Raw genomic sequence first — 26,459 nt, forward strand, 5'->3', positions numbered from 1 at the left:
ATAGAAAGGAAACGAGGGGATGATGGAATAATTAACTAGATGGTAGGAACAGGATTTTCTTAATGATACTTAAGACATTGACTAACACTCCTGGCTGTGTTTTTTCTGATTTATATAATGCTATTACTAAGAACTATTATTATTTTAATTTTAATATTGTTAATATTAAGCATTTATTTTATTTTTCAATTAAATTGACACAATTTAATATCTGAATTTTCCACAATAATATCAACTTGGGTAGCAGCATGAGTAAAAGGCTGAATGAAAATATTGGTCTGAGCTCGAATCATTCTTACATCGTTGAACTGCACATGGACACATGCCTGCTCATTTTCAAGTTTTGCCAACCAGTTACATCCTCTCGGCTTCATGTAATTCAGAAGCAATGGTCTAAAAAGGTAGTGTTACTTAAATGGGTTACTTTCTCTCTCTCTCTCTCTCTCTCTCTCTCTCTCTCTCTCTTCCTCCCTTGATGTGTATTCTTCGTTAGCTGTGCAGTGCCTCTATGCTGTGTTTTATTTAACCATGCATACTCGTAAGAACACTCTTGTACAGTTTCTCTGTCGTTCCTCCTCGTAACTGTACCGTTAGCTTGAGTCTGCCTTGCCGAGGGGCTCAGTTCAGCTCAATGTGCCTGTATGAAGAGGTGTCTGTAAAACCTTTCTGCTAGTTCTGCAGAGTCATATTTCAGATTCCCGCCGTAGAGGCCGTGGTTCTAAGGGAACGGTGGCCTGGCTGTGGTCAGAGTCTGAGCTAGTGTCCATGTTTGTCCCACCAGGGCCCAGGCTGTCCCCGTTCCCGTCCTCTTTCTCCTCTTTGTTTGAAAGGGCCACCTCGTTCTCATAGCAAAAAGAATTTGAGTTGGATAGGATATATTTTTTCTCAGCAAGGTCCCTCGCGCTGCACAGTGGGGTGCTGGGCACTTCGTAGGTCTTGTGAAAGCGAGAGTAGTCTACTTTGTAATAGTTTTTCTCCTCGAAGAGGACAGGCTCAAATCGGTGTCCCCACAGGATCTCAGTGGCTACGTAGGAGCTGCGGCATTGGGTGGTCATGGCTGTGGCCTCCACCATGCCCTCTAGTATAACTACGATTTCAAAGTCAGAGTTCTCCATTTCCTGTTTGTTCATGTCATAGAAAGGGCTGTCCTCGTCGATCTCATGGACGATGGTGATCGGTGACACCAAGAAGATGCGGTCAATACCACTGTCAAAGCCCACGTCGATGTCCATCTGGTCTAGAGGGATAAACTCTCCTTCAGCAGTGGTGCGGGATCTAAGGAGCTGAGCTCGAACATGGGCCTCTACCAGGTGGCTTTTGCGCAAGTTGCCAACCCTCCACATCAGACACAGCTTATTGTCCCTCATGGCCACTGTAGCATTGTGGCTGAACAGCAGAGTCTCGTTCCGCTTCTTGGGCTTTGCCATCTTAGCCATGACAGCACCGATGATGAAGGCGTCAATGATGCAGCCGACTATGCTCTGAAATACAACCATGAACACCGCAATGGGGCACTCGTCTGTAACATAGCGATAACCGTAGCCGATAGTGGTCTGTGTCTCGATCGAGAAGAGAAAGGCAGCCGTGAAGGTGCTGACATTGGAGACACACTTGGGCCCGTCGTTCTCCAGGTCTCCATGGAATATTGCAACCAGCCAGAAGATACATCCAAAAAACAGCCACGACAGCAGGAAAGCCATGCAGAAGATAACGAACATCCATCGCCAGCGAATGTCCACGCACGTGGTAAAGATGTCGGCCAGGTAGCGCTGGCTCTTCTCACTGACGTTGATGAATTGCACGTTGCAGTGTCCGTCTTTCTTGACGAACCTGCTCTGGGTCTGGTGACGGGTATGGACTTTACCCTTCCCATTACCGTACCCATTTGGCACCGCAGCAGTGGCCAACTTCATACCGTCCTCCTCAGATGACACGATGCTGTAGCGGTTGGCCCGCACACTTCCCATCACCTCAGTCTGGGAGGTCTGTGCTGTTTCTGCTTTGGAAAACAGTCTTAGTTTCTGGAAAAAGCGTTGGAGAAACAGTTTTGAAACACTCACGGGGACCAACACAAGCAGGAAATGGGTTTGTTACGAGCTGGACGCAGGAGGCGTCTCTTTGCTCCAGTTGGACCTTTGATTGACAGAAGGGCCAAGGATGGGGTGATCACTTGGTTCTCATCTGCTCTGGTGATATCATTGATCAAATGTCCTATCAGAAACAAGAAACAAGATATACGTTAACATTAATTGACTGAGACTGTAAACTCAACATTCTCTTAACATGAACATTCTCTGAACTGAATTTTTGGATCTAACAGCACACAAGTCTCTGAGACCAAACGTGATGAACATAATTCTCACGTATTCTCATGCTTGAACTGATAAATTTGTACACTGATTATATCATAATGTTAACATTTCCCTCTGAATTTAGTATCAATAATACTAACTTTGATGCATGGTATGTGCTTAATTAAAAACTCATACTTTGAAACTTTAGAGCACCCTGACCATTCCTTTCAGACTTAGGGAAGAAAAAAACAGCAGTGTTAGCCAACAAGACTTCACTCAAAATGGACAAAATAACAGAACCCAAATTGGACTTCTCTAAATCATCAGTGAGGCTGTGAAATGAGGCCATGAAGTAAATAGTTTCTTGTTTGAATGTGAGATTTTTTTTCAACTTATTTTTTTATTATGGATCATCAGTTTTATTTGTCCATATGTTGAGAAAGATAATTCTCCATTTCACTTACTTTCTTGTGTTTTTATATAATGTCAATTTCAATCTCAGTCACCAACACCGGTGTCAATTTATTTAGTCAAAAATGTATTTCTTGAATACAATGACAATGACATTTTACCAGGCAGTGCACCACAGCACTTGATAATGCCATGCCAACCTGTCTGTTTATGCTTTCTCCCATATAGTGTACTTGCCCACAGGACCATTAATAATACTCGTTTTCACATACTGTGCTAATCGGGGCATGGGTGAATGGAAAATTGTTTTCTTCAGTCACGTATGTCTATTTACCTATGCACTAATTTAAATTGGCAAAAACTCATCTATAACCAACAGTGGGTTCCTGACAGCTCTACTCAAAACCTTTACAGTATCCTCTGTATATTTAACGTTATCTATTTTTAGTGTACTGAACAATAATAAAATGACAGGATATTCACAATTCATCACAATAAGCTCATCACAGGTATTCCAGGTAAAAAGCTGAAACAGTTGATCTTTTCCATGAAAGTACAGCCCTATAAAATAAGACCTGTTCCCTAAAGGATTTTTGACATTTTAAGAGTCACACAAGGAAAGAGAACTCATTTAGTCGATGGAGAACAACATGGACTCTGATCAAATTTATTCTTGCGTCCAACCTCAAATACAATCTCAATGTACATAGCATTCTGAACTATTGCTTAAACATCAGCAAAGGTAAAAACAAGCCAAGACTGGTTTGCAGTAGGGTGCAGAGCAGGGACTGAGACGAGGCTTGTTGACTTGAGAGCTTGTCCTCTGGGACCTCATCTTCTCTCTCAGCAGTATAATGACAGCCCTGTGACAATTCCCCGGGGAGGACTAAAACACTACTCATTAAAGCTCCTATTCTGCCCTCAATGTTCTTTGCAACCATAACTGAAAAGAAAGGTCCCATTTTATCTTATTTAGCAGATGCACGAAACAGAGAAGGATTTGAGAGAGAAAAAGACAGCAAGCGAGTTAGACGGAAAGAACCTGAGAAAATTTGTATTTAAACAGAAATTACTTTTTATTATATATACTAGTAAGGACATTTCTGCCATCTAAAACAAAAGTAAGCTGTTTATTTTCTTTTGGTTTTACTAAAGACATGTTTTTCACATGTGGCCCCACAGACATTCAGATAAAGAGCAGGTTGATAGATGCTATTATTTCTTACATGAAACATAATATGACAGTGTTTATATCTAGGAAAGATGTTTATTTTGATGGCGTGGACCAGTGAGGACCAATGGAAAATGTTACATAAAAGTCTACATTCTTTGTGTGAGTGATCTAACTAGGATTAATATTCCTAAAATATGGTTGCATATTTTAGGGAAATTCCTTTTGCTCTATTATCACTGTTAACAGTTTACACTTTGTGGTGTGCATAGACCTGACAAACACGCTAAGCACCAATTTAGCTGCCAATTGAAAGTCTCTGAGTGTTTAGGGCAGAAAAGGGGATCTGCGCGTCTGTTACCCGACTGTCGCCTGACAACTGCTGAACACAGCTGTGCTCCAAATATATTAGACAAATGCATACTTAGCAACATTGAGTTCAATCGAATAGACAACTAAGAACAATAATAGGCTATAATATTTAACCTCAAGTGTTGCATACAACAATGCAAAAAATGCAGTACTAAACCCGATTTGTTCCTTTTATAAGGCAAATCTTATGCGGAGAAGTATATGGAGAAGTCAACAGGCGTTGGAGGAAAAGACATTCCCTTAACCTTTTTTTTCACATTTTCTTTCTTTTGAATGACTTCTCAATAGTTAACATGCATAAAGTAATAAGAAATTCAGGATGCTGTGTCACCTTGTGCATTTGTCTTCAGAGAAAATAAAAATAAAATATTGAACACACTCACATGTTTCATTGAAGTGTCATGTACATGAGAGTCAGAAATAAACTGTAATCAGTAACTCGTTACCATCCCATAAGAATAATCACTCAGACAGCAATAATATTAAATGGAGCTCAAACTGAGAATGTCTGCTTCTCGTTTTTTTTTTTTATTATTAAATCTGATATCATGCGTCTGCTATAAGCTTTCAATAGAGAGCTCAACAATGTTCTCAAACTGTACTTAGACTATTTGCTATCAAAAGTCAAATATAACCGAGAATCCACTAAAGTCTCTTGTGCACTGAAATAACAACATCTGAGCCACAGTTTTCTCAATGGAATGAAGTTAAAATGTATAGCACAAAACACTTCCTATCGTCAAAGAGTGTATTTACAGTTGCATAAAATATGTCAGCAAATATATGTGCGACCTTACCTAGTCATTTGTAAATGAACACGAAAAAGTTCTCATATATAAAAATATCCCACGAATGGTTTTACTATCCACACTGTCTTCTCATTGATCTTGTTCTCTCCACGTAACGTATTAATAATATTTGATATGAAGTATAAGAACAGAAATCTCCACGTTTCTCCTCTTGTTTGCGGCGTGCGGTAACTCATGTGCTGTTTCTTCTAGGCTTCAAACCCATTTAAACAAGACGCAACAGCTAGCCACGCCCCCTCTCTGAAAACCGCCAATCCGAGGAGAGAGGGCGAGTTTCACGCGCGGATAAAACAATCTTCCTCTCAGACTGGAGAGAGCAAGTGCGCGGACCCACAGCGGCTTGCAAATTAAGGCTTGAATCCCCCCGAAGGAAGCCAAAACAAAAGCTTGTGGGTGTCTAAAAGTATCTATTCTTTCATAAGTATGCATATGTGTCAGCAGAGTTTTTAAACAACCTTTTCACCACAGTGACATTACAAGTTAGTCACAATGAGCTGACAAACACGCCGCGTTCGCCTGAGGAGGTAAGGTAACCATAGCAACAGTACGATTTTTCGTACGTTGTCTTACGTTACTTCGACAAAACATTCGGTCATAATCTGTTTACAAGTCATAAATATAATCGCAACGTGATTTAAAACGACAGTTGACGACCCGTGTTTGTGAGTGAAACATTTCTAACTGAAAAGTGAAGTATACTGGGAAAAAATTGTGTATTTCTCACACTGACATCAGATATTTAACTATGAGTAATACGGCCAAGTGTTAAAGAATGAAAATTTCCTGAAACGACAATTTCCTTAAATAAAATATAATTTAAATCTCAATTTGTGGTTTATGGTAACGTTGCGTATTTCTTTTCAACTCACATACTATAGGAATCACACATTATATGTTACAATTGTTGATAGTGGGTCCAAAGTCAATGTGAATGTAATTTATCAGGCTCCAGGCAATTCTTTAAAGATATTTTGAAGATGAAGATATTTTGTTTCAATAAACAAATGCTGTATAAAATAATTCAACGTGAAATACTGCTGTGGCCTTTAGTCTGGGGATATGCCAGTGAAACAACAACAACAACAACAACAAAAAAAACAACAGTGAAGTAATACAGTCTGGAAACGTGCTATTCTGGGTTTTGCTATTATGAAATATGATCGATAAATAGTATAGGGTCCGTTGTTTGCATTTCCACAGGACTGCTCTGAATTTATTCAGGTATTGTTTATTTTCCAGCATCTTATATAATGACTGTGCATTGTATTGTTGGGAATCAGTAATTCAAGACCATTGTGAAAGATAATTTATTGTTCAATCAGAGGAATGTTTCTTCTTTTCTTTATAAGTGGTCCAATGAAAACCCAGCAGTAAGTGTTCCACAGGCCTTTGCCCTTCCCGGCTGCTGCGTGTCACACACTGCTTACTTATCATAACTAATGAGCCGTGTTAAACTTTTATTTGTGAAGCTGTTGCAAAGTGCTTATTTTAGTTACTTTCTTGTTCAAGTCTATAAATAATGCAGACTATTTATAGGTGAAACGTGGTGCATGAGCTGTCCGGCCTCTGTTTACCTTTCAGCCTAATTTGAGGCGATGCTTGGACAGCACTGCATCCAACCACAAGGTGGAGGTCTGGAGACTTCACTTTCCGAGGAAAACCTCCTGGGACCCAGCAGTTTTATTCACTGTAGTAGACATATGTTTTTTGTTAATATCTCTGAGACCATACATGCCACTGTTTTGAGTCCTGGTCTGTTTTGAAGAGGACATCCTGAACTTTTTTGTCATGCCAAATTATTGGATGTGGTCAATGGGATAACATCAGTGTACAGTATGGTTTAACAATTTTAAAATGTGATCATATATATAACAATTTAATCAAATAAACATTTATAAAAATTCTCTAAAAAACATTTTTATATATATATATATATATATATTTATATATATATATATATATATATATATATACATAAACTGTTTAATATATCATAGCACAAATATTAAAATATATAAATTTATATTAAAATATGATGTCAATATTTTAGAATTGTTTGGTTGCAGGAGGAGAGGGCTTTTAACAGTCATACGTTGCACAATGAAATCTAAACCCTCATTTATCAACTGTTAGATTGCCCTTAAGGGAATTGGATGCATGCTGTGTAAATATTGAAAATTGCCACTGGGGCTCTGTTTCCAAAAGATTTTATTAGTTTTTTGGATGCAAAGGTTAACCACTCTTCAAAATAAGGTGGAACAGTGTTCTGCACTTACTCAGCTAATGCCAAAGAGACACACTGACTGACCACAGTTTGGTCCGGTTAACATCACTGTCATTATAATTGATCCATGGCCTCTTATGTAGGATGAAGGTTTGGGTTCATAATTTAATCAAGGAGGTCCTTTCTTACATCTCGGGATATCAAAGAACCTTCAAGGTCATAGAAGAAGAGTCTGTTATTTCCATTAAAATGTGTGATATATGTTATAGTGTTGTATAGAGTTTTTGTGAGGTGTTTTTAAGAGGTGGTATAAAGAGTGGTATAAAGAGTTTGTGCAAGGCTGCTTAATGCCACATTAGATATACATAAAAAATAAAATACTAATAAAACAAAACTTTTATATTATTTTGAATTTAGTGCTCTAACCAAAATGCCTACAGGGATTTAATGTGGTATTCCAGTACCTGTCCAGGATACTGTCTGTGTAAGAAGGGCTTTTTAAGATTTTCCAGCTAACTGACCTATATGTCTAAATCTAACTATAAGTGCGGTAGGCTATTTCTTATAGTGATGCCCTTTGAGGAAGCCTGATTTCAAAGTGCTATAGCAGAGTCAGGATGTATCAAGTCTACTTTTATAGCTTGTGTTCTTGGACTGCACTACTGCTGGATGCTTTTTCTGCCTCAAGACTATTCCCATTAACCAATTCCACAGCTGCCGTTGGAGAACTTATGTGGAGTGGTTTGTGTTTTGGCTGTTGAGATCACTTCTTTAGGTCATACTCCTCTGCGCTTAGTTCTGGGACCAGGACTTTAACTGTGTGGTTGAACAGGGCGTAGTCCACTCTGTAGTTCCTGCGGGTGACCCTGATCATCTCCTGAAAGTGCTGGCCCCACAGAATCTCACTTGAAGTGTAGGATGTGCGTGTCTGGTGAAGGATGCCCGTGCAGTCGTCTGTATAGGTGAAAGAGACCACCAGCTCAAAGTTCTCCTTCCTCAGGTCCTTCAAGCTCACCTTGTATAGAGGACTGCCAGGGCTGATTTTATGAACTATGGTTGTTGGGGTGGCCAGGATGATGTTGTTCTCTTCAATGTTGAGGTCTTTGTATGTAATGTTAACTTTTCCTGTGCTGTGTGCCAGGTGCCTTACCAGCTGTGCATGAGCTGTACCTTCTACCATGTGGTTCCTTCGGAAGTCCCCGACCCGCCACGTCAGGCATAGGTGACTGTCACGTAAGTTGATCACCGCACAGTTGCTGAATCCAACCGTTTGGGCTCTCTTACGGGCAGATGCCATCTTGGCGACTGCGATGCCGATGACAAAAGTGTCAATGAAGACACTGACGACATCTTGGATGGTAACTACGATGATGGCAATCATGCAGTTCTCAGACATCCCCCGAAAGCCATAACCAATGGTGGTCTGGGTCTCTAATGAGAATAGAAATGCTGCTGTAAAACTTCGAACCTCATAAACACATGGCTCATTGTTGGGGTCTTTCATATCGCCGTGGGTCAATGCAATGATCCAGAACAAAATTCCGAAAAAGAGCCATGATAAAATGTAGGAGAGAGCAAATGTCAAGAACATGACCCTCCAGCGGATCTCCACCAGGGTGGTGAAGATGTCAGTGATCCAGAGAAGCCACTCCTCTGGACCGTTCTGCACAACCATGTTACAACTCCCATCTTTTTTCACGTATCTTTTCTTCTTGGAGTTATAGTCGTCGTCTGTAAGCACAGTAGGATTTTCGTCACTGCACTTCACTCCAGAATACTGTACTGTGCCCGAGTTCATGTTGCCTCAGTCTAGAGAAGAGAGAAATGCACAGTCAGATTCAAAGGTACCCGTAATACTGCACTTGATTTTAAACATACATGCACTGTTGCATCTTGAATAGACAAAAAAAAAAAATGGAATAGTGATCCTTGAACATGGGATCAGTTTCATTTACAGCCAACTCAAGGGACAAGATGTCTACAGTTATATAACAGGTTTGACAGACAATGGTTAAATGATTTTTGTGGCAGACCAAAAGAATTGTCATAAGATCATGAGAAAAAAAACTTCTGCTGAGAAAATAAGACAGAAGAAAATAATGCATGGCCCCTCAGGTTGTCTATAAATCTAATCACAAAAGATAAATCAGTATACAAGGACATTAAGGATATTGACAGAAATCTTAATGATGCCTTTGGAGGATTTGCCAGTGCTGCAGATATATGATTAGTCTCACAGTGCTTACACAAAACACAGTTGCAAAAACACATGGTTTGATGGTTGCTGGGTGCACTTGGAGAACTATTTCTTTGGAGAGTTTTATTTAAGCTAAAGACATCCTTGTTTGTGACAATAACTGTTATGGTGGCATTTGTATTGTAATGTGTTCCATGTATGTTCAGGAAAATATCTATCAGAAGTCATTTTATACATAGGTATTTAGATATATATTTTGTGAAATAGCTTAATTTTTCAAGTGGCTTACTAAGAAAGGAAGGTTGGCTTTTTTGTTTGTTTTGGTTTATCAGTAAACACTGCATCATATTATCTTGTAAAGTGTGGCTTGAATTGGTTGTTTTTGTTGATATAAGAAGTAAAACGTCTTATCCGCAGTGTGGTATTGTGTTTTAGTACATTGCTGTTAAATGTAGTAATTGCAAACTTACGAGAACATATTTTGTAAACACTACCATACTTTGTCTCTTGGTCATGAGTGCCACGGGTTGTGTCAGGGCCAACTTTAAGGCTGTTTTAGGCTGGGTGGTGATGTGTGGAACAAGAAAAGGGTTGCGGTCAGTGGCCTGACCATTTTATTTTATTTTTATGGAGATGACTTAACACAAGCTTAACTTGGGGACACTATATGGAATGCTGGACCAGAACAGAGACCGGATCTTTTGACATAATCCTCATTGTGCCCTGCTTAAGAGTCTAAAGTCCGGGTGTCAGAAGGAGAAGGGAAAGGAAGAATCTCACTGAGAGATAAAATTTGGCTTTATGGCTTAGATCTGGTGTTAAATACATACAGTAGGCCTATTACATACATGTAGTTCTAAAGGACAATAGCTGACAGATGACTTCCTCTCTTGTCTCAAGTCAAGACGTGTTACTCTATATTTTCCCTGTAATAAAATACTAACTATAACTTATTAAAATGCTTGCACAGAATTTAGTTATGCAAACAGATGTTCTGGAACAGGTCTAGACATGGCCCGTGTATAACAGTAGACGGTTCTTTCTGTCTGTTTTTTTTTTAACATCATTTTTGTCAACGCTAAACAGGAACACCCCATTGTGGACTTTCCCCTCTTGATCAGGATAATGCACAGGCTTTTGTTTTACACATGAGGGCAAAAACAAACACCCATACATATAAAACGCACACATTACATTTGTGAATGAGACGCAGTGTTAATACATATTTGCTGGTAATGATGACCAAACTTACTTTGCACATGGTAAAAACACACACACACACACACACACACACACACACACACAAATAAATTTGCACATGGTAAAAAAAAAAAAAAAAAAATTTACACACACACAAACACATGCTGTCTCACAGACACTCTTGCACGCTTAACCACATAGACGCACAAAAATTATGAAGTTTTCCACACCACCATAATAGCAACGTCTGTTTAACATGGAATGGATTGCGAACAGATACTTATAATTACTTCTCACGCACTTCATGTTCCGTGTCTTAGCATGAATTTGTCCCTGTCCTTTATCAAAGGATTTACTTCCAGCTGAGTACTGGAAACATAGCCTCCATCCAAATTTCAGTGTTAAGGGAACACACTATTTTAGATGAGGGATTCAGTTTCCATTGTCACTTTCCTGTGTGGTGTGTACATTTCCAAGTATAAAACGAATGAAATTCTGGCATGTTCCCTTGAAAGTATTGTTGTCTGGGGGCCATGTTACCTTCTACTCAACTGGTACTGGCTTCTGCATTTTCTTGCTGCTTTTTAATTTGTATTTACCGTCAGTGAAAAAAATCTTGCCAATCAATGGAATTATCTTACTTGTGTTTGTCTCTGTTACTTGTCTGTGGACACGAACCGACAAATAGGCCATACTGTGGGAATAATAGAAAGTAATAGAAAGAAGAAGAAAGAGATTGTTCTATATTTTTTCCAGAGGTTGATTTTTTTTTTTTTTTTTTTGTTAGAACTTTATTCATGTTTTTCATCAGAATTTTTGTTGGATGTTGGTTTGACTGGTACGTTTTGGCTCCCCAGTTCTATTTTAAGATGGTAATCTGGGAATGTTTATCATTGGTAATTCTTTTTTTTTTTTGAGTTCCCTTTGCCCAGTGTCAATACAGTTTATCATAATAGATTGTTTGCCTGGAGAAGCAATCCTCATTGCAACAAACCATTGTAATCTTTCCAGTTTGTGGGATTCTTAGAAACATAACCGCATTGTGTAGCAGTTGTGCATAGAGAAATCTAATATCTTCAATTCTCGGTTGCCTTTTTTAGTTCCTTTCTCTTGATAAGTTTGGCTTTGATTGCTGAGTAATTCTTACATGTGCTTATATGAAATTTACTGTAAGTTCTGGATGTAATTTAAATCTCGTGCTGTTCATTCATCATTAGATGTGTTGTCTCACCTCCTAATTTTGTGATTTGCTACTGTGAAGCTTTCAAAAAGACTCTTCAGAAAGAGATTCTTCAGAGGTGTAGAAATTTACATTTAAATTGACAAATAATTTCAAATTAAAGAATTTTGCATGTTATTCAAAACAAAAGTCTTTGTTTTATTGAATCAAAATGTTATAATCTGCTTTGCCACAACTTCTCTTTTCAGCTGATGTCACCAGTACCTCTTATTTCAATCCTTGACCTCCAACCACCTCCATTCACCCACTTTTCATGATATACTCAGTTCCTGATTGATAACATAAAGTCTTACCATACAACTTTTGTCTTGATGAATATCCACTTTCACTCACAAATACTTTATATTATGGAAGTACAGGGGGTTTTGTATGGCGCTTCACATTGCCAATGTTCATCTTTTAAGTTTTAGGAATGTGATTTATTTTCTGTCAGTTTTCTGTGGTTCCAACTAATATTTATGTTTTGGTCAAATTGACTCCTTTCTATGGAGTAGTTCACCCAAAACTAATCGTTGAATAAGAAAATGTACATTTTGACACATTTCTCACACAACTGTGTGATGATATGACTGATAAGACTTTTGTCATTAATCACTTACCCCCATGTCGTTCCAAACCCATAAAAGCTTTGTTCGTCTTTGGAACACAATTTAAGGTATTTTGGATAAAAACCCGGGAGGCCTGTGAATGTCCCATAGACTGCCAAGTAAATAACAGTGTCAAGGTCCATAAAATGGATGATTTAGAAGAGCATACGCAGCATACGGTGACATGGAGAGACACAGAAGAGACTGTTGACAAAGGAACTGTTGAATAAAGTTGTCATTTTTGTTTTCTTCGATTACAAAAAGTATTCCCGTCATTTCATATAACCCAGATTGCACGTCTAATGGCAGATGGAGTATATCTTAAATTGTGTTCCGAAGATGAACGAAGCTTTTACAGGTTTGAAACGAAAAGGGTGGTATGTGATTAATGACAAAATTTTCATTTTGGGGTGGAGTATAACTTTAATGATATGACTTAAGAAAATTAGGTATATAGTGCTTGTAAAGACTACTTTTATGATACTTCCATTGTGTTTTTGCATCCTTTTTGAAGTTTTAAAACTTTATTGTAATTAAATCAGTGACTAGGATATTATTCAGAATTTCTCTGTTTGTGTTTCACAATTGCAGCAAAGTCATATGGGTTCAGACCAACATGAGGATAAGTAAATGACCACAGAATGTTCAGATTTGGTAAAGTATTCCTTAAATGATCTTTGTTCTTCAGAAAACTGATTTCCGCACTGATAAAAGAGCTCTGTGTTTTCTTACTGCAGGGTGAGTGGGCTCAGCCAGGATAGCAAGTAGCTGTTATTTGGGTGGAGTCCTGTGCTTTCTCCATTAACCATTAAAGGAAGCATCTCTGAACTGCAATGCGGTGAGAAGGTAAATGAAAAGGGAATGGAAGCTTCCCACTGGGAGAACCTTTGGCAGTAGAGTAATATTTTACGGCCAAACCACTGTAAGCATCTTCTCCACTTATTGCTACCCCCACCCTAAACCCTAACCCATACTGGGCTGCAGGTTCCACTAACTGGCTGAACTGGTGTTCATTTCCTCTGGACACAGAGCCATGCATGTTTTTGCCAGATTATGGACTGATATTTCTGTAATCATATGAAATAGTCAAAGTATCATCCAATTATCTTTTCTCGTGAACTATTGGATACAAACAAAAGAGGCACTGTGGTTTTGTCTCCAATATTTGTGTAAAAAAAAAAAAAAAACAGTGCAGATTGCCTTATGTTAATGCAGTTGCAGCTGTGAAAACTCAATTTCCACTAATTATTTGCTATTATATAGTTATTGCTTCAGTCCTTATATGTGAAACGTGTCATTTCTATGCATCATCCTACCAATGGATACTTATAGTTTTCTCTGTATATTAAACTATTAAAAAAATACCTTGAAACCTTGAAAAATCACACATTTCACATCATAATTTTGCAGTCTTTCTCCAAGAAAGTGACATTTCATGTCCAATGTGCATGTGTTGCCACCAAAACAGGTTACAATTTATTTAGATTTTTCAGTGTACATTTGCCCAAACTGCTAACCATAAAGAATTGATTGTGTTGAGCCATAGGTTTATTTGATAGTAAACTTGAAAACATGACTAACGTTACTGACCTGTGAGTTTTTCAGTCTGTTTTTAGCCCATGTTGTGAATTTTAGAGCATCAGATTGGCTCACAAAGCAGTATCTGTATCATGAACGTTCCAAATTACACACATCATCAATTCCCGTCATGCCCATTATTTCTTAATGACAATCATCATGCATAAACCCTGTACTGTGTCCCACAAAGAATGTTTGTAAAGACATTTACAATGGCCTCTTTAATTCAATTAGTACGAACTCCAGGGTGATTTTTCACAGTTTAGAGCCCTAAAATAGTTCACCTCAAACATTCTGTCATCATGAGCCCAACCTCATGTCCTTTTCAACCTGCATGACTTTCTTTCTACTGCAGAATATAAAGAGAAAAATTCTGAAGAATGCCCTGGTTAATTTTCTAATGCTCTGTGCTCCTTTTGCATCCTTTTTTAAACTGGAAAGTGTAAGTCCCTCTTGTAATAGCGTATAATAGCATTGTGTAATAGTGTAATAGCATTCAAATGGTCATGCCATGACATGAGGGTGAGTAAATGATAACATACATTTCATTTTTGGATGAACTATCCCTTTAATGCACAGTCACAATATAATCATATAATGATGAATCAGTTGGTGGTCAAGTTCCTGGGGAAACAGAACCAGCTTCTCAAAAACTGAATCTTGCGCTTGCATAAACATTTTCTCAATTTACTGTACAGGCCACTTCTTGTGTCAAACAACGTGAATGGACAGTCACAAAGATTTAATCAAAATGCATACTAAAATGGTGTAATTCTGCCCTGTCCTTCAGACGACCGTTTCTCAAGACAAACACCAGTACCAGATCATGTGGTCAGTTAAAGGATGCCAGTGTTTTATCAAATCATTGTGGCACAAGTATGTGGCTTTGAAAGCTAAACATGCCCCTTCTTTTCTTTGTTTTTTGTTTTGACCTGACCGACACAGTAATTCAGAGATTATTTTTTTTTTGTAGTTAATAGTGAAATTTTTTTTGTTTGTTTTTTGTTTTGTCTTGTCTGCAAACTATTTATAACTGTCAGGGAGCACATTGCTCTGGGTTTAGACAGATAATTAAAAACCCAGTCAATATCACGCTGAAGGATACTAGTCTAAAAAATTCAGAAATGCAGTTTTATCAGAAGTGCGAAAGGATGTGTTCATACTGCTTCTAAATGGTAATTTGTGTCTTTTACTCCTTTCAGATTGATTCTTTCACTCATGATCAGCTAAAGGGGAAGGTGGTATGCATAAACTGCTCATGTGGGACATATGGCAATGTTCTGAATGTCAAAGTCCTAGTACAGCTTACCTCTGCTATGTTTCCTGCACTGCTCGAGGGCTTTACAAGACCATTACATGCCCACTTAAAGCAAATAACGTCCATGCAGATACACAGTATTCAGTCGCACGAAACCACCCGGTATGTGGGGAGCAGAACGTCTTTGCCCTAGGCCCTGTCTCACCCATAATGACCTTCAATTTCTTGGTTCCCAGGAAGTTAGAGGAACTTTATTTGGCTAATGTTTTACACGTTCCATCACAAGCTCCTGTGGATCAGAGCACCAGACTGTGTTGAGCAAAGTTTCATGTTATGTAAAGCTTTTAATCTGTGCAAAGATCTTGGAAGATGGCACGTGTAGGTTACAGGTGTGGTACACTTTGGTTTATTTAATTTTTTTCACGGTCATGTTAGTTAAACCACAGCGATGAAAGAGGAATTGAGATGAAAACTAAGTTGTCACCTTGTAAGGACTTTTCCGCATTACAATATGCTTAAAGTGCTACTTTATTACTAGCATGAGTACCATGTTAGCCAAGCTCCGTTAATCTTTGCCCCAAAGCACACATCAAAAACAGAGATGTAGACATTTTTTATGCCCCTGGAGTACGTGACAACAGCACTTTGTAAGTTTAAGATTAATAGAAACAAATTAGCATGGAATATTTATGCAACATTGAGTTTTGTGCTGTGTCAGCTGTTTACACGTTCCAAGAAAATTCCCTAAGACAGTATATACTGTACAAGTTGAGCAGCATGCATTTTCGCTTGTAACAATTTCTTAATGGCTCAATTCATACATCACTAATTATGTTCAAAAATAATATTTGTGGTTAATTTATAACATTTAAATCTATCTTTTATTATGAAACAGAGTAGATGGAAAAAAAATACTTTTATTGCACTTGTGGGTCATTTGAGTCCATTGTTTTCTTAGATTACAGCATGTTCTCTCAGACACCTTTTTCTCGCCCATTTAAAGCTTGAAACTTGTCCTCCCCAAAGCAGCTCGAGTGTCGCCCATATCCTGGCTCAGCCCTTCCTCTAACGCCTTAAAATCTTAGCAGAATAGGTTTATCGCTTCTCACATGCCTCTTTTCTGATCTGTGTCTGACAGCAACAGGAAACAAGGAATAGCATTCACTTTTGGGGGGAGGACTTGGGAGGCGGATGACTGATCTTTAGGACTAGACTCAAACTGTTGTCCACCCCGTGTCCTTTAAAAAAACACCCATGCAAACGTAACACTTAAAACTCTGGATCTGTGTAATTTAGGTTAACAGTAATTTTAAGTCAAGTAATTTGTCATGATCTACAAGCATTGTTCTCACAAATACTGTTATTTCTTCTCACAGGACAGCTGTGATTTGCCATTTCTGGTGAATAAACAAACAGACTGAGAATGTGGATGGTGCCTACCTGCTCTGTGTCTGTTGCTGTTGCTGTGAGAGTGTAGCGTGCTTTGAAGTTTCCACCTGAGTGAAGGACTGCACACAAACTCCACTGGATGTAGAGGCTGGATTAGGTAAGTGTGTGTGATAGAGAACCACCCCACCTGTACCTATGCTGGAGAGAATTCACATGCGCTGTTTGAGTATGTGACAGACTTCAAGCCATAGCGACAATGTCTGTCAAGAAATTTCTTTGAGTGGTTAAAACATTTTAGTCCAAATAATGATTGCATGTTTATCACGTTAACACATGATCACTTTAGCATTCTCTTGTTCTGTCAGGATAGACAGAGATTTTTAAAAATCTATACAAATTTAGTTATTATATATGCTTAATCAAATAGACAAGTTGCACACATTGTATCTTCTTTTAAGCAAAAATTATAAAGGGCCTAAACTGTACCTATAATTTTAAAGTTTTAATAAATGTCCTAATTTTATGAGAAAACAGATGTCCACACCAAATCTATAATGGTGACACAGATTAACAATATCATTGTAAACACGTTCAGAACAATTTTTTTCCCAGCTGGTGAACAATAAAAACATTGACAGCCAATCAGAATCCATCCAACTTTAGAGAGCTTAAGTATTTAAAGTGGCAGACGACGTAATTGCAGCATATGCTTATAATAAACAAGACATTATTGTCTATTGGTTTCTTGTGCTAATATAGTCATTATAATTATTATTCTTTGTGTGAATGGGGCTAGGTATTTTTTGGCTAGGTATTGTTAGCAAAATGGATTACTTCAATTTTGGTCTGTTCCTCACATACCTCTGTCATATTGCTTGAGTACATTTGGAATATAGCAAATGGGTTGTGTGAACTAATTTTATGGTACTTTTTCAGTGTATAAATCATCACACACTTTCTGTTGTGTGTTAAATGGCACTGTAAACATTACGCAAAATATAGAAGAACAATTGAATAACATGAGGGTGAGTAACTTATGACAATTTTTGAGGGAACTGTTCCTTCCAAGTCCAATGTAAAGATACACGTCATATTTAATAAACTCATATTTGATTTGGGTATGCACAAATACAAGTAACAAAAATGGCCTAAAGTAAAATAAAACCTGTAACATGCTCCCAGGAGTGAGGACATGTTGTCACCGTAAACACAGACAGCATATACCTGAACAGCTTTGTAGTCTTGAGTTACAGTTAATTCGTCACAATGGCACAATGGCTGATCTGAATAAGACATTCTAAACCTAGCTATTAAAATTGCTTTAAAGCCACTAAAAACGTTTAAGCAACACAGAAAGAGAGAGTATAAAAAAATCCACGATATACAAGAATATTTTTCATCTGACAAGTGCTCTAAAAAGAGTAAACTTTATCTCTCATGTTCTCTAAAAAGCACCTCAAAATGATACAAAAAGGTTTCTCTTGGCCATATCAATTTGTTCTGTTCATTTTCACATTTCATATGCAGGATCATTGTATATCTTTTTTGCTTGAGCTTTAGAAAGAAATAGGTTAGCTTGACTTAAAAACAGTGTGGACAGGTTGCTGCTGTTGTGTGCCTACAGCCACACTTAATGAAATGGAAACAGGAGATTATTGTTCAGCCACCATAACTTTTCCATGCAGGCACAAATAAAAATGATCTATAAATGATCAATGGTCTAATTAGAAATTCACATGTACTGTAGATGTGTGGAATCAATAAGGTGTTTTCTTAAAAATGCATCTCTTATTGTTTGTTTGTTTAAAGGGGTGCTATTAGTTCAGTGGTCTAATTAGAAATTCATGCTTTTTTCAATTTTTTCATCGACTTTAGTTCGAGTCTCGGGCCGGTCTGTAATTTGGGTTGCTGTGCATGTACAGCATAAAAAAGGTATGCAAAATTACCCCAAAAGCTCAAAGTCTAATTCATAAAATGGCTGAGATCCGGGGTGTGTGTTCACAGTGTGTGTTGTGTTCACTGCTCTGTGTGTGTGCACTTCGGATGGGTTAAATGCAGAAGCATGGGTCACTTTTCAAAAACTACAACGAATGACTCGTTTTGGACTGACAACAAATATTTTCTAAATTCAAAAGGAGATTTGTGATATCACAAATCATCACTCAAAAACTACAAAATGGGACAACGAGACCTGTGATTGACAAATGGGCTGCAGTTGAGCTGCACTAGAGTAGACAACGAGTGTTATCACTATGTTGGATATGCGCTAGTGTTCCCAAAACAGACGAGCTTAGAGTGATTACAATCATCCGGGTTTAAATCGCACTCAAATTGATTTGATTTTGACACAATTTTTAAATTGAAGCTCACAGCAGGCAGCTATGGTAAGAGGCAGGACATTTCCCGACCAGGCACTGATTGCTGTTTAGTTTAGCAATCACATAGCAACCAACACCTCAGCAACCACCCAGAGCAATGTTGAAAAATCACAGCACACACTGGCCCAGCTAACCAATCACAGCACATCTCGTATTCCAAAAGGCGGGAATTCATTTGAAACAGGAACTATTCGAGCCGTTCATGCCAGACTGGGGAGAGAGGTGTTGTAATAATGTAAAATATGTGAAAAATAATGTGTTTTTCGAACAACCTAGTATAAGAGCCTGTTCTAGTATACCCCCAAAACAAAATCAAGACTTTGTAAAAGAGCATAATAGGACCCCTTTAAATGGTTGTTATTTTGTTAATATAAAGACAATAAAAAGTTGATCACAAAAAAACAATTCAGAAATAATTAAAAGAGAAATAATGCAGTTATTAAAATTATTTTTTAGAGTATACAGTATGGAGGACAGAAGACTGAAAGTGATAATTCATCCAAAAAAGAAAGTTCAGTAACCTCTCATAGTTCCGAACCACTTGATTGATTTTCTTTCTTCAACAGAATGCAAAAGAAGAAGTGTTTGCTGCTATTCTTTTGTTTAAAATGGTTACCAGTGGCTGTAAAGCTTCATATATTACTAAAAATGACAATAAATGTATTGATATGACTTGTGCACTATATTCCAAATCTTCTAAAACTATACAGTAGTTTTATGTAAGAAAGACATGATGATTGTTATCAGTGACATCAGCGTTTAAGACAACATGAGGGTGAGTCAATGTTGACAAAGAGATTGCATTTTTGTGTGTTAATGTTTTCTGTATGATCATAGGTAATACAGGTAGAGAACTGTATTGTCATTTAGTGTTGTTCTGCCCTTTCCAATTCTCTGTGACAATCTTGTCAACCATTGATCTTAAAGTTAGTTGAGTCATTCAGTAGTTCAATAGCATCCAATGTGTCCTTGTCTATTCTGCAAATTAATTTACTTAAATTTGGTCTCTTAGTGTTACATTCATTCTGTAATAACTTCATTATATATTTATCCAAATAATATCTCAAAGAATCTCAAAGTCAATTTATATGTTAAATGATTAACTTCTTAATGATTTATCTGACGAAATGCTCTTCAGTTATGTAACAACATACCATTCAAAAGTCTTTTTTGATTTAGAAAAAGGTCTATTATGCTCACCAAGGCTGCATTTATTTAATCAAAAATAAATAGTTATCAAAAGTAAAACAGTAGTATTGTGAAATATTATTACTATTAAACAGTTTGCTAACCTAATATATTTTAAAATGTTATATATTCCTGTGGGATTTACTAGGGATCCTGGGCCCCTTGTGTATATGATTTCTTTGCCCCCAAGCCCCCCCAACCCCCCCCGGGTGAAATCGCTTTCTGAGACCCTACTAACTCTAACCTTAACATTGTCTATGCTGGTACATTTGAGCAATTTAAAGCATCCTTGCTGAAAACTGACCCCAACTGACCCCAAACTTGAACAGCATTGTACAGTGGACATAAAAGGACAGTCGCAAGCCATTTTACTTCTGTAATGTGAGGCGCAACATTCAATAATGAAAAACTAAGTTAAGAACCCGAGAGGCTCTTAAACAATGCCTTTCTCCATCTAACTATTCACCACTTCTATTTTTACTGCAGTTCTTTTCTGTTTTACACAATAGGCTGAACTGTCATCAAGGTCCTGGATGTGCACATGCTTTCAATGAAACCAAATTGAATTAACCCAAATAATTTGTGAGTTTCCTTGGCTTTTTGTTTCCCCTTCTGACCCCAGACACAAAGCAGCCACTGTTGGTGTTAATCAAGGCTTTTAACTTTGCTTAATCAGTTAACATGTTGCTAACCTTACAGCTTGATACCCTAATAAGCATGAAAATACATAAACGTCTGTTCAAAAGATTGGGGTCCATAAGATCATGTTAGTTTTAGTTCGTTTTGTCCCATCAAAGTGCATTTGAACCTGACACTGTACAATGGTTTTGTGTGATGTTTGCACTGTGACCATGGTATGCAGTAATGACATGCTGCTTGTCTCATTCTCCTAAGGTTTTTAAATGCCTGTGCGTGCGTATGAGTAAGTGTGTGCATGTCTTTCGATCTATTCAAGGTATTTGGTGTCCAATGGTTCAGAAAGCATCCCCCGTTTAAATGTCTTCCTTCAAGCAAAGCAACAAACAAACAAACAAACAAACAAACGATTGTACCACTGCAGGGACCCTGTGGGCCACCCTGTCTACAGAACACTCTGGTGGTGTGAGTCCTGGTTCACTGTGGGTCATTAGTTTGTCTCACATGTGAACTATTAAAAGAAACACAGATGACCTGAAACAGACTTATTTATGCCTGCACTTCTAGAGAAGAACCTTACATAATTCCTAGTGCAGCAGTCCAAGTAGGCTAATGTTTTCATTCAGATTTCGAATGACATTGTACAAATAAGTTGTAAATGGTTGTGAATGTTCTACGCAAATAAACCCAAAGGTGTGGCTTTTTGTCTTTATCTGCTATTTCTTCCTGTTTTCCATTAAGCAGGTATAGGAGTAGTTCACCCAGAAATGAAAATTGTAATTTACTCATTCTTATACCCTTGTTTTTGTAATAAAAGAAGATGAAAGCTTTCCAAGCTTCAAAAAGGACACAAAAGCACCAAGAATGGTCTATGCAGGTACTTCCGACACAAAAGCAGCAAGAATGGTCTATGCAGGTACTTCCAATTTTATTATATGTTTTGGGAACTTTATGTTTGTAAGAGAACTTTATTTTGTGCTTTTTCTCTCAAAACAAGATAACAGCAATTAACAGTTAGCTGTTATCTGCCACAACTAGATTGTTTAGTAAGAACTGAGTTTGAGAACCGAATCGGTGATTGAATCATTCTAGATGGTTTTGTGAGCTAGATTCACTGGTTCATTGATAAGATCTAACTCATAAGAATTTGTTTCTTGTTTGTATGGGTGTGAATTGACATCAGGGTGAGTAAAGGATGTTGGAACTATTTAAAAAAAAATAAAAATATGTCCCTGAAAATCAATTCCAGGTTGTAAATATCACTTCTTATAATGAAGTTAATTTCTGTCATTGGTATATGCCGTTTATGTATCTGGCTGTGGATTTGTCTAGGCCTGTCTGTTCCATTCGGAGTCTCACATTTGCATCTCAGTTTCATAAGCGTTCTCATGTCAGTGGTGATGAGGCTGTATATATTGATGCTAATCTGATAGAGCACAGTGAGGGGAAATAGACACTTTTCTCTGGCCCTTTTTCACCCAACCTCAGCCCTGCCCTGACCGCTTGGCTCCACACGCATGTTTCCATCTCAGACCTGCTTTTTCCATGTTATATTTCAGATTTAGCCCTTTCCTTCACTATGTTCTATCTTTCCTTCTGTCTTTTATTCTCTCATTCCTCTGCTGAAATCCACATGATTATGTTTCCTGGTGACTGAGTTAAATGACTCCAGGACAACAGAGAGACTGAAAATTCTTCATAAAGATGTCATTAGTCTGTCAGACATTTTTGCTTTTTTATTTTAGATTCCCCTCCAATCCAACAGAACCTCAAGGCTTTGGTCACGTATTCACTTGTTGTCAAGACAAGTATTTATTTTTAAAGTCTATGATAAAGTGAAACTGGGACACTTTATCAGTTGCTTTTCATATGAAATAAACAAATCTGCCATCTGTGGGCAAAACAGTGACCTGGGTTTACTGCTTATTTTATACTTCTTCATCTTTAAGAAGGATATGTAGCGCATTACACACACTTTTGTAAACCCTTATCTATTTGCCCACTTACCCATTCAAGCTTGCTCTGGTTGCCCATTGTGTCTCCAGTTGGCACTAATGACTCATAGAACCTTGAAAAAATGGTTTTATATTGGCCTTGTCCCAAATCCTGACATGTTCCTGCGGACTTTTGATAGCATCCACTTACCTGCTTTCAGAAAATTGTTTACTAGGGGAACATAACCTAACTGGTATACATGAACCAGGCTGATAAATGTAAATTTTAGTTATTTTCAGGTTTTTTCTACATCACATTTTTGAACTACCCTAGCCTAAAAAGATTGCAAATTAGTCTGACAATAGGAATGCTCATGGTCAATTATATTAATAGTCATGTTAGTAGTTGCCTGAGGCTGATGGATCTATTAACATTTATGAAATACAAGCATGTAATTTATTTTGCGCTTTTGAGTGTTTTTGTGTTTATTTGTCAAAACTTGTGACGATCATGTTGTGATAAAGTTAATTTTTTTTTTTTTTCTGTCAACATATTTTTTTATAGCAAATTCTTTAAATATGAAAATGTACTTACAGGCTGTCAGTCAGAAGCGCCAGACTGTCCTGGCAAAGTTGGAATTGCCCTACTTTATAGAAACAACCTTCGTGCACAGCCTTCCCAGGTTCAGGAAACAGTCCTCCGTAAAATGCGCTGCACACATCTGAATATTTGTGTTGAACTGTTCTGGAACAGTGTTGTAAATACAACTTAACCACTGATTTCTAGTTGTGTCCTCTTTTGGAAGAGCAAAAAAAAGTAGTTTCATTTTCAGAATGAAACACAGCATCTACACGACATGGCAGCGGCGGCAACAACAAAACTACAGCGAGAAACAAGTTACGCCTTCTTTCTTTGCGTGAACATTTGGGTGGTGTTATCCAAATCTTCCCACATAGTGACGTAGACATGTGGGGGCGTGTTTAAACGAGGCGTTTTAGGAGGGTGTGGATGAGTCTTAATTTTTATAAAGAATCTTTTTGGGTTTGAGACTTAAGTCTTTGCAACTTTAGGGATCTCATCTATGCATGAACAGTAATGTGCTTTTGCAAAGCTTTAGTAAATGAGGCAGGAGTTTGTTTTGTAGAAATGTGTTTTCAGTCTTTATTTTTTGGGTTTTTTTATGTCCTCTCTTAAGTCTTTTGTGTTAAAGTTTTTTGTAGTCTATTTCTGAAAATGTATGCCCTTATTGAGTGTTAAAGGTATGATCAGTAAAAAATATAAAAGAAAGAAAAAGAAAAATTGAGAGGAAATTTTCTAAGAAATTTTTTTTTTCAAAGTTTTTTTTAAAATTTCTGGTAGTAAAACTTTCAGAAAAAATTTTGAGAGAAAAAGGAAGTGAGAAAATGCGTCAGTATTCATTATGCAAGTTAGATTGTTATAAGGGCTTAGAACTCGTTAGTGTTAATTATGATGGCCTAGCAAAAATAATGACCGCTTTCAAACAGGTTCTCCAAACACCAGTGATGCTGTTAAGCTGGATGAGAAACTCAAGCAAACAGCGCAGTTATTTGGAAGTGCCACAGTGTTTACACTTTTATGGGGAAATCATTCAACTTATGGCTTAATTATTACTGTCTCTTAATATTATACTGGGATATTTTTAAACTCTTTAGATTTAATGTCTTTGGAGAAAATGAGAGGGAAAAAAATACCTCTGGAACCCAGGGTGCTGAAAAAAATGAATGGTCACTGTTGTGTTCTATTGTCATTATATAATATTTTTCTCCATGGTGAAAATACAATGGACCGATGATTCAAACTGTGCATACAGTTTGATGCATGTCCATGGAATTCTTTCTGTCCATCTGTTGTTTTTATGCTTACCTCAAATTTGTTTCTTTGATTGAAATCCCCTCAGTGTGTGTGTACTAAGAGCCCTTGACATGAGTCATATCAAACGACTGCCTTCTACTCTTTTTGTATCTTTCAAACATTCTCCGTCATTCTCTCTCCACTCTTACAAACACACTCACAAACCCGCACATATTTGTCACACATAGCTTTGGAAAATCTGCTGGAGTTTATTTGCAGATAGAAACAGAGGAGAAGAATAGTCATGTAAATGTTTCCAGCAATCGAGCTTTTCCATTGCTTTAGCGGTCGACTCGAAACCTTCATTGTAATACCTCATTGAGCTCCAACAGAAAGATAATGTGGTATGTTTTTGTTTATTAGCAGTTAAATGAACTTTGACCTTGAGTAAAATGGGCATGATTGCATTTATTTCATACATAATGTACAACACAAACCGTATTCAGCTCCTATTAGTTTTACATTTCGTGACACAATTGTCCATTTTAATACCTCCCTTTGAGAAGAACCCCATGCAACGCGTACTGTATGTTGCATATGATTTTTGTATTCTGCCTCCTTTTTTGTCTCAAATATTACATAGTTGGAATGACAAGGGAATGATGATAAAATTGTCATCTTTTTTGTCACGATTATATTAAGACATGTATTGACTTCTTTTTTCTCATACAGTTTACAACACTAAACGGGGGCAAAATATGTATGACGAGGCTTCAGGATGGAGTCGATAGAAAAAAAAAATAGAAGAGACAACTAAGGAAGACCCCAATTACTGATTACAGCTGGAGAGGAATGCTAAAGATGGGTTAATGTTGAGTTTGGATATGGTTGTTCTGGATAGAAATTCATTGTCATTCAAAAGATAAAGATGATAACTCTCTCTCTCTCTCTCTCTCTCTCTCTCTCTCTCTCTCTCTCTCTGTATTATTAGAGTCCATAAAGATAGCGATGAGAGATCTCTGGCTAACCTTCTGTCGACTCCAGTGCTCCAAAGAGAGAAAGTGAGTGAGTACAGTGAGAGTTCCTGTAGATGTCATTGGTGTTCACTGGGCTAGTCTGGGTGGAGACTGGGCGTTTGGGTTTCTGACAATCTGTCCTGGGATGAACTCGGAGACTTAGTGGACAGGAGTCAGGACTGACACAGAGAGAGAGAGACACTGATGGAGTATGTGAACGAGGAGGAAATCAGCTGTTTAGGAGAAACAAGAGCTCAGCCAAGACTCACCGCACTGTCTGGCAGAGTCCTTCTCCTCATCGCTCCATCGTTTTCATTTTCAATTATGCTGTACCCTGGCCTCTACGCTCTACCTCTATCATTTTCCTGTTTTCTCTGTCTGTCGAACAGCCAAATCAAATCCCACTCTTCTTGTTGGTGCTGTTTATCCTGGTCTCTGCAGGGAAAATTGACTTGATTCGGGGCCACTGAGGAGATGTTATCTTTTTTCCGCTGACATTTTCGATCTCAAATCACATCATACTCATCATTTGATCTAGAGGGTTGACTTCATAATAATTGGGTTTTCAGGCACGTGATCCTGTAGCACTTGCAATAAACACTAGTACATGAGCTACAGGCGATATTGTCACAATCTACATTTACATTTTGTCACTTAGCAGACGCTTTTATTCAAAGCGACTTACAAATGAGAACAATAGAAGTAATCAAAAGTAACAAAAGAGCAACAGTATGTAATTGCAAATGTCAAGTCTCAATCTTTCA

The 26,459-nt window shown here is 37.7% G+C and overlaps 2 protein-coding genes and 1 long non-coding RNA gene across 3 annotated transcripts; 1 reads left to right on the forward strand and 2 right to left on the reverse strand.

The window, feature by feature from the left end:
• Positions 1-423: 423 nt before the first annotated feature.
• Positions 424-5,230, reverse strand: LOC109051916 (inward rectifier potassium channel 2-like). The gene is made up of 2 exons (XM_042735918.1): positions 5,046-5,230; positions 424-2,211 (listed from the first exon to the last, which is right to left on the reverse strand). The coding sequence occupies exon 2, from the start codon at positions 1,965-1,967 to the stop codon at positions 684-686; it is 1,284 nt and encodes a 427-aa protein (XP_042591852.1). The 5' UTR covers positions 1,968-2,211; positions 5,046-5,230; the 3' UTR covers positions 424-683.
• Positions 5,231-7,586: 2,356 nt separating this feature from the next.
• Positions 7,587-9,079, reverse strand: LOC122139266 (inward rectifier potassium channel 16-like). The gene has a single exon (XM_042735919.1). It carries the CDS (start codon positions 9,077-9,079, stop codon positions 8,045-8,047), a length of 1,035 nt encoding a protein of 344 aa, XP_042591853.1. The 3' UTR covers positions 7,587-8,044.
• A 3,997-nt stretch (positions 9,080-13,076) lies between these two features.
• On the forward strand, positions 13,077-25,540 carry LOC109105170. Its single transcript, XR_002020371.2, has 4 exons — positions 13,077-13,159; positions 13,243-13,351; positions 16,718-16,887; positions 25,412-25,540. It is a non-coding gene; the product is annotated as an uncharacterized LOC109105170 (long non-coding RNA).
• Positions 25,541-26,459: the final 919 nt, after the last annotated feature.

The sequence above is a fragment of the Cyprinus carpio genome, chromosome B12 (assembly GCF_018340385.1).
Source record: "Cyprinus carpio isolate SPL01 chromosome B12, ASM1834038v1, whole genome shotgun sequence".
Lineage (NCBI taxonomy): Eukaryota > Metazoa > Chordata > Actinopteri > Cypriniformes > Cyprinidae > Cyprinus > Cyprinus carpio.